Source organism: Daphnia magna, linkage group LG2 (assembly GCF_020631705.1).
Source record: "Daphnia magna isolate NIES linkage group LG2, ASM2063170v1.1, whole genome shotgun sequence".
Taxonomy (NCBI): Eukaryota; Metazoa; Arthropoda; class Branchiopoda; order Diplostraca; family Daphniidae; genus Daphnia; species Daphnia magna.
The window spans coordinates 4,990,410-5,005,764 of record NC_059183.1 but is presented as its reverse complement, the minus strand read 5'-3'; the positions used below and the strand labels follow the sequence as shown (position 1 = coordinate 5,005,764).

General features: G+C 40.3%; 2 protein-coding genes across 6 annotated transcripts; both read right to left on the bottom strand.

Moving 5' to 3' along the window:
* Positions 1-710: 710 nt before the first annotated feature.
* LOC116917055 lies at positions 711-7,089 on the bottom strand. 3 transcript variants are annotated; one of them, XM_032922412.2, is made up of 4 exons: positions 6,918-7,089; positions 6,704-6,850; positions 4,277-4,396; positions 711-1,946 (listed from the first exon to the last, which is right to left on the bottom strand). In XM_032922412.2, exon 4 carries the CDS (start codon positions 1,924-1,926, stop codon positions 1,138-1,140), a length of 789 nt encoding a protein of 262 aa, XP_032778303.1. In that variant the 5' UTR covers positions 1,927-1,946; positions 4,277-4,396; positions 6,704-6,850; positions 6,918-7,089; the 3' UTR covers positions 711-1,137. The 3 variants fall into 3 exon arrangements, with proteins under 3 accessions (XP_032778303.1, XP_032778302.1, XP_032778304.1); XM_032922411.2 differs by lacking the exon at positions 6,704-6,850; XM_032922413.2 differs by lacking the exons at positions 4,277-4,396; positions 6,704-6,850; positions 6,918-7,089 and adding an exon at positions 2,021-2,254.
* Positions 7,090-7,619: 530 nt separating this feature from the next.
* Positions 7,620-14,046, bottom strand: LOC116917054. Of its 3 annotated transcripts, none has more exons than XM_032922407.2 (4): positions 13,903-14,046; positions 9,213-9,533; positions 8,160-8,840; positions 7,620-8,086 (listed from the first exon to the last, which is right to left on the bottom strand). In XM_032922407.2, exons 3-4 carry the CDS (start codon positions 8,809-8,811, stop codon positions 7,740-7,742), a joined length of 999 nt encoding a protein of 332 aa, XP_032778298.1. In that variant the 5' UTR covers positions 8,812-8,840; positions 9,213-9,533; positions 13,903-14,046; the 3' UTR covers positions 7,620-7,739. The 3 variants fall into 3 exon arrangements, with proteins under 3 accessions (XP_032778298.1, XP_032778300.1, XP_032778301.1); XM_032922409.2 differs by lacking the exon at positions 13,903-14,046 and adding an exon at positions 9,628-9,643; XM_032922410.2 differs by lacking the exon at positions 13,903-14,046 and having other exon boundaries at positions 7,620-8,840; positions 9,213-9,921.
* Between the last annotated feature and the right edge of the window lie 1,309 nt (positions 14,047-15,355).

Here is a 15,355-nt window from a genome sequence, read left to right as displayed (position 1 = left end):
CGTCACTGGCTCACGTATATGCACGCTGCCTTTTTCTTCTTTCCTACTAGTCCACCAGAGACAATCATATACGCGATCTGTTATTAGCTTTCACGAGACTACAGTGGGCAAAGTCCAGAAAATCGCGGGACTGGCGCCAAAATCACAATGGGAGCGAAAGAGGGGGTTATGAGTGTACCAGCTTTGCTGATAGGTTTGTATGCCGTTTCACCAATTAAAAATATATCCATGGTGCTGAAATGAGTATGCGTGCCTAGAAGCAATAAATTGCGTCGCTCTCTCTCCCTACCCCGTGCGAGTCCGTTCCAGCGTCAAAGCTATTCATACGTGAAAGATGCAAACGTGTGCCTTTGCGTAGCAACCAGAGGCATTTTTCAGTCGACTGTCTAACTTTTAGCGAAACAAGAAATATGTCCAGCAATAGAAGAAAGGAGCTTTGGCTTTCGCCAAATGGGAACTTAATATTACGATTGACGATGGCGCAATGGCCATCAAACTTGGATAGCCTCTAAAAATTGAGAAAGGTGGCGGTGATATTTTGACAATTACACAGTTTCAACATCACACAGTTCTGAGGATTTTCCGTGTGAAAATCGCACCCATTCTATTATTGCATGTTACAGAAAATCTAGCGGTCAAAGACGTTGCGTAGCTTGAATGACGCCTCATCTGATAATTCCATATTAACTTATCTTCTACGACCTGGAAAATCATTTTTAACGTGCATTTTATTTGAAAAACAAGAAAAAGTACAGACAACCTGCTACAACGTGTAAGTTAATAATGAAGAGAACACAAAATACAATTGAACACTTTTGAAAAAAGAAATAAAAGCCTTAAAAAAGTGATAAAAAGAAAAAGAAAAAAATTTTTAGAACTCGTTATGTGGTTCCAGTTTTCAAGTCATAGAATACACCTCGCAAAAAATTTTTTCCCGAAATGTTTTAACATCCCGTTTTTATTTTTAGGGTTATCCCTCCTCCCACACACAAAAAGACTCAGCTAACTATACGTTCCAATAGAGCGGTAACTTAAAGAGAAATAAAAAAAGTCGACTACATGTAATCGCTTAAAATGGAGCAGTATGGCAGTGAGACGTGAAACGAAGGTACTGTAATTTCAAAATTCAAAAACAATTTAATGCGCAGGTTGCGCATTGTATGGAACGCAACTCTGATCGGTAATACCTACAGGGTTCCTCCTGTCAGTTAACTGCTCCGGATAGGGATAGACATACAGATGGGAAGGATATGGATACGTAGCCGTGGGAGTTAGCGGAAGTAGCAAACTATTTCTCAACTCGTGAAACGAATGAACAGGAGGACCTGCTGAATTCACCGAATGAAAGGGAGGGCCTGAATTTGACGAATGAAAAGCTAAGTGTTCATGTGGAATTTGCTCTTGCAATTCCCTCTGAAAATCATTCAGAGGCACTGCAACCTTTTCCATCAAGACTTCTCTCGCCTTTTTGACATCGTGAGTAAGAGTTTGTAATTCGACAACAGACAAGTCGGGCTTTGACAAAGCATCTTTCAGTAATAACAGGTATCTCTTCAAAAGCGAACACTCAACGAGAATATTCTCTCCCAAAAGAATAGAATAGGGTTTACAATCGGCCAAATTGGGGCTGAACGAGGTCGGAGGGCCATTCAAACTCAACATCGCAGACGTCAAAGAAGAACTGCTTTCCCGTTTGGCCGCCGACTGGCGTGACGGCCGAGCCACGGCATGCGAAACTGACGGCCCAGGATTGCCCACTGATTGCGCCATTATCGAACTCGAAGACGCTCCATCCGCGATCGGGGTCTTTTTGGAGGCAACCAGCTTTTCGTACACTTCCCTTTTCTTGTAACTGCTCTCGCGATGCAGTTGGAAAGCGGAAACAGGGTGCCCATCATCCACAGTCAATTCTTCGCTCTCCGACATTGTCGCTCGTTCAAACAATTCTGCGTAAACAAACAATAGTAGTAAGTCAAAATCAATTTCGAAAATGCTTTAGAAAAAAAAAACTATTTTTGACCTATTAAGAAATAGGAAAGCGTAATCACTGCAGAGAAAGGCAACAATAGAAAGCTGATTGAAATTCTGTACGAGTGTCACATGCGATTCTTCGAGCGAGCGCAGAGTTAATCTACTAGTTCCAAGAGCCAAACGTTCGAAAAAGTATTTCAAAAGCAACTTGAAAGTGGTCTCGCAAGCGAGCGCAACTTCTTCGACTTACTTTGTCACACACCAGGGGGAAACTAGTCAGTGTTACGACTTTGAACCTTGCCGAGAACCTTCTGTTACCATGTTGCAAGTCCGTCGTGCACACAACCGAGCGCTGACGGCAACAGCACGCGGCGCTAACAGCAAATATCTCACTCGCTCGACTTTACGCTTGGCTACGAGTATCCTGAACGTGCAGCAGCAGCAGCAGCAAAAAAAAATCGTGTCGGCATTTTGAATACGAAACGAGATGGATTCCAATATGAGCTAAAATTGCACATCTTCAAGTGAAACAAGAAAAGTACTGAAAATCGAAGGGTAACAGGGTAGAAATGAAAAAGTAGCCACGTTTCAAGCACTGACAGATATTGCATTTTTGGCGAACCCACGCTGCAAAAGTTATAAAGAGTGTTGCAAAACAAAACGCACAGAATCCCTACCCATCTCTGGCTGGAATACAAGTCCTGCATATTCAAATTCCATTTCAGGTCCGTAAAATATAAAATGCAATCTCCTTAAGGAAAAAAGCAGCCTTCTATATCATTACGAGCACCACAGTTTGATTACAAAGCATCAAAGTCAAATCTACGCTGACAAAGCTATCGTCTGAACTGGCCCGCCTTTTGTGAACTCGTTGACGTTGTGTAGCCGTGGGCCCAATCGGGCCACGCACAAAGTAGTTGGGCCGCAGTCACGCAGTCATGTGAGATTAACGCCAGTCAACGATTGCCTTAATCGAGTGTTTTTAATCTTATACGTAGCCGCCAGCGACAAAATCAACTTCAACCGCATTACATTCATGTCATTTTAAAGACGGGCCCGTTCTCTAGATCTCAAGGCATTCGGAAACTGACACGAGTTCGGCTCGGCCTCTAAACTACCTGAAGGAAAACGAACCATGGCATATTTAACTCCGGTAATTAAAACAATTATTCGCCGTTTTTTTTTTTCAACCTTCGTCTCTTCGTTCTGTCTTTCGGACTCATCAAGGTCGTTTGAATAGTTTCTTTCACCGTACAACATTCACTGGCGGCAAAGATGAGTTGGAGCGAGAAAAAGAAAACGCGCGTGCTGAAGAGGTTTCTACCGTGACAATCGTTATGGCAAAAAAAGAGATTGTAGTTTAAGTCGGACGAAAGATTGTTTACCAGAGGAGGGAGGGGGAAAGTAACATACAGTATATCCCATGTTATTGCTCTGACAGAGTAACTTGAAGCAAAGCTTCGGCAGAGAGTCACGAGCTCGTTGCGTCGGGCATGAAACTCTGTTGCCAAGGTCCGGGGGCTCGCAAAAAGCACCACACACACACACACACACACACACCAATCGAAAAGGTTTGCTTTAAAATATTTTTCTTTTTTCACCAAGATTTTTCTATTCCAAGATGGCAATACTCTGAACGTTTTGACAATCGAAAGATCAGTCACACCCCACAATCGATGATGTTGCCAGCGTATAAACAGACGAAGTCAACGAGTAAATATTGTGATTCTATCGACGAATTTTTTAAATGTCGTTCGCAGGAAGTCAACTGGACCGAAAAGAAACTTTTAAAAAAATCGCCAATGAATAATTTATGGATTGAAAAATAATAGATGGTATCATCGCGGCAAAGCGCCGCATTTCAATCGAGCATAATTTTCACAATAGCTCTCGACTTCCAATTAGGAGTCCACGAGACGGATCGAGGTTGGCGAGAATTCGTTGTCTAAAACGACAGCATTGCGATGAAAAGAGTTCTGACTTTCAAAGAGAAAGGAAGAAACGCGTCACTCACTGGTTCCCACTCCATCGCCATCTCAATCACAAGCTCGACAAGACGGAACAACGGATGAAGGAGACGAGACCCAGAAACTCCAACCTCCCCCCACTCCCCCCTCAAATAGAAAAAAAAGAAAGAAAAGAAAACACTCTCCAAGCCTCGAACTCTCCTACGCTCGACAAGAATGATCAGATTGAATTCGGTAAGGAATCTTACGTTTCGAATGGAAAAAGCCAATACATAAATTCTGCTACAGAAGCCGTTGGTAGGTGAAAGCCCATTACAAATTGACTGACAGGGACTTACCTTGAAATGAATATTAAAATGACTGCATCTATCCATTTGGCATGGCGAGTTCGGAATGAGAATGTTGCTTCCGACTGGTCAAACTCCTCGCAGCTTTTTCCGGTTTATCCAAGGAATAATCTAATCAAAGAATACCAGTTATTATTAGTGGTGTTAAAAAAAGAGCTAAACATCAACTAGCAGTTGTAAAGCATTAGGGACATAAAATTGGTAACACCAGTTCTAGCAGAAACAAGTGATCATTAGTTATGTCATTAGAAATTGTATTGGGCGGCATAAGATGTAATGGGCTTTCATTCAGTAGACATAACGAAGCGACCGATGCATTCAACGTAGCATAACTGTGAGACCCATTCGCAAAATGCGGTTCTCAAACTCTCCCATGAAATATTCAAGTACTCGGCTAGGGGAAAAGAGGGGAGGGCGACCAACCGCAAATTTCTATCAGAATGACAGTAATCAGCGTTTCATGACGAACTGCACCCGTGTAGAGTTCCGGCCCGGTTAAAGTTTGTTTATTTTTTATTAAAAAAAAAAAAAAAGGGAAGCCGTTCAAAATGGGGTGGGAAGGCTTTGGAGGAAGTTTTGCAAAACCTAGACGTTCATTATAAATCCTTCATTCTCATTGGTCAAACTAGAGTTTCGTCCTAAATTTCACCCGTTACATTTTGACGTCTTTTCTTACACCCCTTCCACCATTCCATTTCATGCTCTTGACATTGTAGACACACATACACGTTACCAGGCGGCATCTTTTTTTTTTTTTTTAAGCTTAAAAAAAGAGAGATACTTGTCAAGGCTCATAATTTCAATTCAAACATAAAGTAGTCTGATTTACTGTAGACATATCAATACATCTTGTCAGCGACGACATCAAGTATTATGGTATGAGTTTGTTACCAGACACAACTAACTCTATAAACCGTAGAAACATACAGTTCAAAGTTTAAAATATAGCCACTTAAACAAAAACATCGCATTCGAAGATAAAAGAGCGCAAAAAAATAAATAATAAACATAAAATCATATACTTAATTTTCCAAACAAAAACACAGTGTTGCACAATACGCGTCTTCCAACATAACATTGGTTATCAAATTCTCTCCACGACCATTACCAACATGCTCGTCTTGTGGCAACTTGAGAGAAATGTATCAATAGTTGGTGCAGCCTTAAAATGGGAAGGCGGCTTCACATGAGGGAAGATTTATGACCCATACCGCTGCTTTAGGCCGTCGAACATAATCGCTGTATTCAGCTGCCGCTGCTCTAAATGAAGAATCAGGCCGAATCCACCGAATCGGATGAACTCACCGTCATGCTTGCATGAGCAATGACTTCGAGTCATCTCTCTTTCTTTGACTTTCTCAAAAGGAACCGTTGTCTGGAAATCGAACAACTGGGCAACAGTCATGACATCGGAACCTTTCTTTATACACAAAATGTACCCTGCCCACGATAGGTTGGTAATTTCCGTTTGTTTTATTCCCCCAACCCCCACATTTCGACATGACCAACTACTCTTTACCAAAAGTCTCACATTTCTCCAAACGACGTCGACTCAAAACACGCTCCATTCCCTTAAGACATTCGCATCTATGGGATCTATGGCGACACGACGCCTAAAGTTTTCTTCCCCGAACCGAGTTTGACCAATACCTAGATCATACTGTCATCCTTAGTGTTCGGGGGAAAAAAAGCGGATGGAGGTTAAAAAGAATGACGGGAATAATAACATACATATGTATAAACAAGGTTGAACTTTACACTTCAATATTGTAGAGCAAATCTCTGATGCTTCTTCTTATTTAATATTTACATACTTGTGACTGAAAGCTGTACCATGGGTATGGCATACTTCATTGAAACGACCTTTATCTCTACCATTTTACAAAACCCTCTGTAAAATGGGGATTTGGCATCACAATGTCATACAGTTTGGTATTGATAATATTCAAAAAGAAAATATTCATGAAGTCTTTCAATGTGAAGTTATGACATGAATATTGACTTTCAAGGACAAAAACTATACTTTTACAACATTTCAACTACCATGAAAAATTGGTGGGTGTGTAGACCAAGTAATCGGCTTAGTTGTATGGAGACAAACCAAACCACAGAGCCAATTTGGAAAAAGTAACTGCCTGAACTGACTGACAAAGCCATGAAAAACTGAAATTAACCACCTTAGAGCTATTTTAAAGCTGTGAAAAATAATATTTGTGTGTACTTCGGCAAATAATGCAGTAACGAAACTTCCCACATTTGAACCTGGCATTCCCGAATGATAAATTGTCAGTTTGGCCTTTTTGGATTTTAAATCCTTCTATTATTAATTAAAACAAGATGTGAAAAATTTCATTAAAGTAAAATATTTCCCATGAATATTGAATACCAGATTGGTAGAAATCGGGAAAAACTTCTTACTCTGACGGCAAGATAGACAGTGTGCAGTGTTTGCCTGTACTTCAAAACATTATCAGAAGTTCAAAAGCCTAGGATATCTTCTCGAAGCCACACATTTGCTATGCATAGTGACACTATTCCTACAATTTTGTTCCCTTATTTCAATTCCTGTTACATAACATCAGGACGCGTTACTAGTTTGCTAAGTTCCATAAGCTATATATGACTTATTTACCTTGAATAGACGTGGATACGGTGATTACACTTTTGCCTTCGCAAGATGCTGGAGCGGATAATTTCATAGCATTTTCCAATCAAGAGACATCGATAATTCACATGCTTTCAGCACACAATAAGTCAGCCATCTTTTAACGAGGTTTTGATGACAAGGTCGACTGCTCGTAAATTTCTGCTGAGCTAGAATCGGCTGACGGTTGCCAAGTTTCTATTATCGAGCGAATCGCTACTTTTTTGGGGTAATTTTCAATTAAATAAATTGCAGGTAATTTTATTTGCACAAAATAATGTATCATTCCTGCTTTTTTCCAAAGTTGTGGCGACGTAAATATTTAATTTGTTTTTAAAGATTTTGACTTTGCCGAGAGGGGACAAGTTTGGGATGAAAGAACTTAATAAATCCGCCTCAGAAGTTGGGTAAAATAACTCTTGTGACGCTCAAACTAAATTGTTAAAAATGTAAACTAATGTTAAAACAATTTGAGTGTAACCTAGGCCCCCTCCCCTTCCAGTCGTTTGGGTGGAACTAATCGGTCACAGTTTTCCCAATAATTAATGGTACTTTAAATAGGCGTGACATTGTCCAATTGTCTGTTTGAATGGCCAATAACCAACCTTAACGACGTTGTATGGAACTATTCAGTTATCAGTTTGAGCAATAATCCGCCACGCTCTAAAAATAAAAAAATACGTCAGCACATTTGTTGTTGGGGTTTAGTGTATTCAGTCAATATATTCGATTTTTCTTTTCAATCGACATCCAGATTACAGAATGGGCCGCATAAAGATATTGTACATTCATCACAGATAACTGCAAAAATTAAAACCAGGAAGAAAACAAAAACGCCAAGCCAATGGAATTAATTAGAGAGGGGGAAAACGTACAGGTAAATAAGATTTTTCTTGTTTTTATTAAACTTTCGTTTGCAAATAACCTAAGGACCCAATCATTGATTAACATAGGGATACATAGGAAGAGAAAGATGACGTGGTGGACAAATGACGGTGTTTCGGCTGGCGTGACCGTACAGTTGAGCGGCGCTAAACGCATCTTCCGTCGTCGCTCGATTGGACTGTTCCGAAAGAATTGCAAATTGGTTGGCAATGTATGGTGGAACAGCCACTGTGGATTTCGCACTGGCATTAGAAATCTGTTCCCGCTGCAATCTATCGATAAGATATTGATAGATATCGTTCAATTGAGTAGAGACCTCGTCTCGAATGATACAAATCGCCGTACAAACGTCATTATCAAGATAAGCCAAGTGCTCGACGGAAAGTTTCGAATCACGCAAAGAATTTACTAGTAGAGAAGCTCTCCTGCCTAGCAGAAAGCATTCTAGAGCCATGTTTTTCCCGAATTCTTGAGGTCCACTGCCGGGAGCGTAATGAGATGGCACGTATTGAGTCGTATTAGGCTCTGATAACGGACGATCCACGTCTAAAGCTGATCTAGTCGAGTTTCTTCCCAAGTCGGATGGCGAAATAGACGAAGCGAAAGTCCTTGGCGTTGTCGAACCGGAAGAAGTATTAGGCTGCATTGTGGGCCTATCAATTCCCAGTTCTCTGTCTTGTTGCTGGGCCCGTCTACTGGCTACCTGAGATGCGTTGATTTTCTGTTTCTTGCGAGTGACTCGACACAGGTCGCAACTGCAACGTCCAAATGGACAGTAACGCTTATGACCTTTTAAAGGACTATTGATGCCATGATTCTTGCACAGGGCGCAAGTTGGATTGCGACAGGATGCTCCTTTTCCTGTGCCGAATGAAGTTGGACTACTTTTTAACTCGTCATCATCATCCATGTGCTCTACATCGATCGTCTCTTGATCAAACTGAGTTTGGGAGGACGGAGATGGCATTTCAGAGGATTCTTCATCGCTGAAGGGCATCTATTTCGGCCAAGGAGATCGTCGTATGGCTGAAAACAAAATCAAAACTTTAAAATTCAACTAGGACGTTTGGTGCAGAAACGCTGGCCGAATTCTGCACAACTACGGAATGTTTAAACTGGAAATCAACAAAATGCGCAAAAAACAGACATTTTTAGAAAGTTTATGATGGCTAAAATGGCAAAAAGACTTTTAACTCTATGAGTTACATTCCCTCAATACGACAGAAGGGAAAAAAATAAGTACTTAAATGCATAGTTTCTACTTTTGATGAAAACTGAAAAACAGAACGTATCTAACCAGATTAAGCCACTAACCAATAAAAGTCAGACACTGGAGTGCAATCTTGGATATAAAAAAAACTTGAAATAAGACGTAGAATCTAAAAGCCATAGACTTACTTGGGAAAGGATATACGACCAAACTGTCCGCCACTAGCTCGACTTAGTCACTGCTTCTGTGTTGCCATGTGAGACCAGGAACTACACACATACCACCACTACGGGGCCAACGAAAAAGCCTTGGGATTAGGGCAGCCATGTTTTCCATTGCTGCAAGTCTTGCCTGAGTTGTAGTATAGGACACACGCACAAGCCACTCAGATTCGGTTGAAGTAGTATGGATGGGAAACCCACAACTCCCAGGGTTCGTGAAGTCCAACTATTAACATTTCTGAAGAACTTATTGACATGTCTCCCCCTGCATCGCCTAAAAAGCTGAACCTGGACAAGATCAATGGAAAACATAGAGTGCTGTTGATTAAAAAATACTGTTAGACAATTTATTCAAAAAAAGGGGGAACGAAGCTGTAGATACTGTTTCTCTCTTTCCGTACTTGTGCCACAATCGCACAATCAGCATGACGAACCAAAAGTTCGCATGTAGACCATTCGCCCTATTTGTTCACGGCAATCTAGGGCTATTAGAAAAGTTTCTTCTCTCCCTCGCTAAATGCAGTTTGATCGATTTATCTCGGCGAAAAAAAAATGACGAACTAGACTATGGAGCTTCACAAACCACACGCATTCACTACGAGATTAGCAGTTTTTATAGTGTCATGTCAAAATCAACTGCAAGTCAGCATCTGTGTGCCCGGTGAACCGGTCCGATATGCTTGTGATAAACGTCTTTCGTCCTTCGATGCCCTTGCCTTCCCCCCTAGCTCCACTGTTGTCAAGGTCTTGGAAATCCAAGAAATCCAATTAAATCATCATTCCTAAAAATTTAAATAGAATGAAAACAAAAATGAAATCCTGGTAAAAATATTTTTTCCCCCCTCCAACGTTTAAAAGAAGCCCACGTCAAAAGCATTGGAACGTTACACAAGGACTTCGTACCGCTCCGTCCAAATGAGACTGGCATCTGACTTGACAAGTCACCCGCCATGTGACAAGCGTTTCCACCGCAGATGGGCATGGCATCAACTGCGCAACAAAACAAAAACAAAAAAAACAAAAAAAGTGACTAAAAATGGAAAATAAAAATGGTGGAGATACACCTTAGGTCAAAGGCAGCCCAGTTGGAATTCAATTCCTGTGTATCTTTCAAAAGAAGAAGAACAGAGTCAAACGTTCACCTCGAAAGAAAACGAGGCAACGGTGCACGATAATTTATAGCCTGAAATGATGGAGGAGCGATAAGGGGAGGGGTAAAAAGTAGAAAAAAGAGTTTGCTCTTTTCCGAAAGTTGGAGCGAAACGGGCGAAAGTCCGTGTGTGAGCACGTAGAATACCGCCTTCTAATTTAGGAGCTAGGAAGAGGGATTGCCGCATGAATCGGAATAACTTTTGTCCAGCTTCTTCTTCATTATACACAAGATAACCTTCTTTGACTCTGTGCGCGTTGATTGTTACCGAGTTCACATACACACAAAGCAATAATCTATTACAGACAGAACGTCGGCCGCCAGAGACTTTGAACAACACGGCAAATAGAACGAAACAGAAAAAAAAAAGTGAAGCCGAAAAACAAAGAATGGTTGCATTTTTTAAGACACACGGTCAATCAACACAAAGTTAGATGCATAGCCTTCAGTAAACATCGCCAGTGCCTCTTAGTTTGCAAAGTCAAGAGTAAACCACCACATCTCTGCTGCTCACCTAATTAACAAATTGGATGTTGGTTAGGTACAGCCACGCTTAACCTAGATTTTCGTGGGCGAAAATTTCCGACAACCAGGTCACGTAACATCTGATTGCTTGTCAAGCCAAAGGATCGCGAGGGATCAATGATGTACAACAGTACACACACACACACACACAAGTTCATGTTAGATTTCATGACTTGGGGGCAAATGGCTTGTCACTTTGGTGTAACCCAACAGGATCACACATGAAAAAAGGAAAAAGCGTGTTCTTCTACGCCAGTAGAAGAGATTTAAATGCACGTCGTACCATTAGTTTTAAGATGGTATCACAATGATGTAAAAGTCAACACAAAATAAGTTATGCAATAAATATGTTCCCATTTCATAGTGTGATTTATTCATGCTTTCAACCCATACGTTGAAAAGTTACGAGAACTATAACACCGCTATAACGGGTTCCAGATTGTCTATGGATGTGGTCGATAGCGCAGTCACTGTCGGCTAACATTGCCATTCGAAACCATCATCAGCGGGTTGGATGGGACAATGACCTGCCATTTTTTTTATCGGTTTCCGCACGCGCCTCTGGTCCCTGGACTGAAGCCAACTTTATGTACACACGCAGGCACAAACACACACACACACACAAAGGTGGCAAAAATGCACGCTACGAAAAAAAAAAAATGTAAATAAATAAACGGCAACTTTTTGCGTCCAGAAACTTGGTATTGCAATCTCGAAGGGACCCAAAAAGGGGGAGAACCGTGACGGAAAAAAATCAACATGGAAGAAAAAAAAGGGGTACGAAGAAGAGGCGGGCTAGTTGCCGATTTTCTCTAGCGTTTCGCGTGCTGCTAAGACATTAGACTGCGGCAATTTTCGCTTTCCTATATCACGTCAAGGGCGCGCCAGATCAAACAACAGAGATCAATATAGGCGGCTATCGTCAAGTGATGTAAGCTGTAATATCTGATCGCACGTCGTAAAACAGCCGCCACCAATATATATAGTCTAGTGTAGGGAAGTAACGCAAGGTGAGAATCGAACCAACGCAAACAACCGTCATAAAAAAAAACGAAGGTGCAAATCGGGCTTACAGGAACCCATTTGGGAAAAAGAATAAAACATAAGATGGTGGACTTGGAGGTTGCCAGTTTCAAATTGGATAGGGCGGCGAGTTGATGGGTAAAAAGAGTAACTTGCCATGACCGCCAAACCTTACCCTCCCCTCGCTGGTAACCTACCCCACTTTCTGTCGTTTGCCATAAATCACGAAACTGGTCTTTTTAACAGAGAAAGTTTTTTTTTTTCCTTCCTTTGTTCCTTTCTTAAATAACCAAAATAAGAAAGTTTTTTGTGCTCTCAAACTGGGGTAGTTCATTCTACAAATGTAATTAGTGCCAAATGGCTGGGATTCAAGCAAAAAAAAAAAAAAAAAACCCAGCATATTAGATGATGCAAAGTTTTCAACATACTGTAAATCGATTGTCAAAGCTATTATTTAACTGCTGAGCTAACCACAAAATAAGGAAGAAAACCGAGAAAAAATTGATAGTGAGATAGTCCTTGCTTATATTGTATTTAAAAAATAAATAAATAAATAATAATCGTGTCAGGGACAACAAGCATATTTGTATGGTCTCCAGGAAATCCAGTAAAATGATAAAAGAATTGTTGGACAATAAAACAAAAAATTCTTCGGAGACAGCCCGATGTCCATGAGGTATCAATTTTAATTTAAACTTGAAACTAAAGATATCAAACATGGTGTATGTAGTAAACACTAACCTTTTTTCATTGTAAGGACGACTACTATATACTCAAACAAGGGCCATAAAAAACTACCGAATTCTTCTTTTTCCATCACATTTTACGGCTTTTCCATCACGAGCATTGGTGCAATATTTTCCCGTACCCAGATAAGAATCAAACCCTCGCGAAGTTGTCGCGGTATCCCCTTTGTTAAAAATTTGAATTCCTTTGAAATATTTTAAACTCGGCTTGGAAGCAATCTCGACCACCAAGATATGAATCTCTGGGTGCAGTATATGGGAATGCTTTAAAATGCGTACATAAAGCAGACTGCAATCTCTCCGGTAGTCATGTCAAGAAAAGGGCCATCGACATTTCGACATCAGTCTTTTTCTTTGACACATGCAAACGCTACAGTACATCGTACTAATATTTTCACTGTACATCACTTCCCACAAAATCTTTAAACCATAACCAACTGCAATTTTAAAATCGTAAATTTGCGCTATGGTTTGGGTTCAAGTGCGTATGAAGCTCAAAACAAGTATACTAGACATTCTCTTATCAATAAAACCTTAAACCAATAACAAAATATCAGTCGCAATGGCAAAGAATGATAAAGAACCAGCAGATTAAGAACTTTATACTGGGGTCGAGGATTGACAAACATGCACCAAGAAATGTGATATCTAGACAAATAGTTTACAGTATGTCTGAATGCTCACAATCTGTCTAATCAAAATTTAGGTCAGACGCTTATCAAAAGAAACTGTTCGAATCTGCAACAAACCCTGCCGCCATGAACTGCTGATGTTGACATCTTCTTACCCAATATTACTATCCTAACCTCCATTAGACATCTTCTTTGGTTACAATTTATGCAGACTAAAGTTTCAGAAATAGCTCAATTATATTTTCTGTAATAATAAAACTAAGAGCAGTAAGGCAGCTTAAGAGCAGAGCAGCTCTTAGCGTAAACATGGTTTTTAAGGTACATACCTTGTGATCTCTGATAGGTGAGACTTTAAGGTAATAAACCGGCCTTACTGAACCCAAATCTAGTAATCGAATAGTAAGGGTTTTTCACGAAAATATCTAGAAAAACTATTATAGGATTACTTCACAGGATTCAATGCTATTCAAAACTGGAGTGTTTTCTGGCACATTACTAACCAAAGTAGAATTGAACTATAGAGTAAGAATCAAGCAATGTCAACTTTTTACAGCTTTAAAAGTGGTTTAGAGATGAATTACCTGAATTGCTCCAATAGAGATCACTAAGCACAAGCAAAATAAAGTAAATACTTTGTTTAGGCGGCGGCCATTTTCATATGTCAAAGTACACGGTTGCCAGCAGCGCACGGAAAAACACGAAAGAAATATTAAGAAGTTAAGCTCGCCGTAGTCGCCATAACGCTTTTTAAAAGTCAGCATGTATCGCAAAAACTGTGTCGTTATTTCTCACATTTCTGTTTAGTGTATTCCTTTGGTAATTATTCTGTCGGCCTAAACACTCTTGCGTGAAAGTAGCCTAGCGTGAAACGTGTTATTTAAGGCCGACATCGTCTCTAACTAAACAAACTTGCAACCGCAAAAGAAATAAATGCAAGTGCAATAAACGCTTTGGAAAAAAAACGAGCGCGTGATCAATCGGAAAGACCTCGTGTTGAAAATAAATATACAAACGTCTGAACATACTACCCCTGAGGCAAGACTATTAACAGTCTACAATGTTGGACGCTTTAAGAATTACCAAGATAAATGGAGTAAAAGTCCAGAAGGTGTTGACGAAACCGTTTCATCAGTCGTAAAATCCACGATATAGGGTTGCGTTGAATAGTTTAGCATTTTCTTTTTCCTTCAAGTTGTCGTTGTTGTATGAGGCGGTTAGCCTATAACAATCGCCCAGTATGGCCCCCCCTCCCCCATTTCAAAGTAGGCTGGACGCGGTGGGAAACCCGGCTTAGGATAAACAAGCGGCAATTTCTCAGTTCACAATGGGCCCATTGATCCTCCCATTGAGCGATGCCTATGCAAACCTAGAGGATGGTTCAACAGCTTAAGTTAATGCTCTTGCTCGCTCACTTTACCATAGTCCCACACACATAGTGAATTAAACAAAACCTTACAAAGACTTACCAATAGAATCTTAGGGTTTACCTATTCACTTTTCTTAATTGCCAAACACTAAGACGAGCTCGTAGCTTCTCCATGTATGAAAATGTGAAACAAAATTATTCAACTTTTATTATGTGTATGGAAAATTGCGGTCCATGAACGTTAGCGACTGTGACGTAGCTTCAAGCTTGTCTTAGAGCCAGCAACCCTCCGGGATTGCACATTATGAAACGGAACTCAACCCATGTAGGCGGAGGTCATATATCTGTCCGAAATGGGTAATTGAGCTTTCACAAGAGTTCTGTTGCTAAGGGAAACTGTAAGATGACGGAATTGCTAGCCAACAGTAACAAAAATTCGGCTATAGTTACAAAGAAGCCTAATAAATAAAATATGGGCCTATAAAGTAGATGTGTACACAACCAATCAGAAACATTTCGTTTTTAGACAAAATTTATTAATTTAATTTCAAAAAATCCAAATTTCAATGGGCTGTCGTAATGACTATGCTCCTTGGAGAAATGAGAGGTGAACAGCCATTTGTTATTACGTGCTGCACGACGGTATTTACGATTACATTTATTCAACT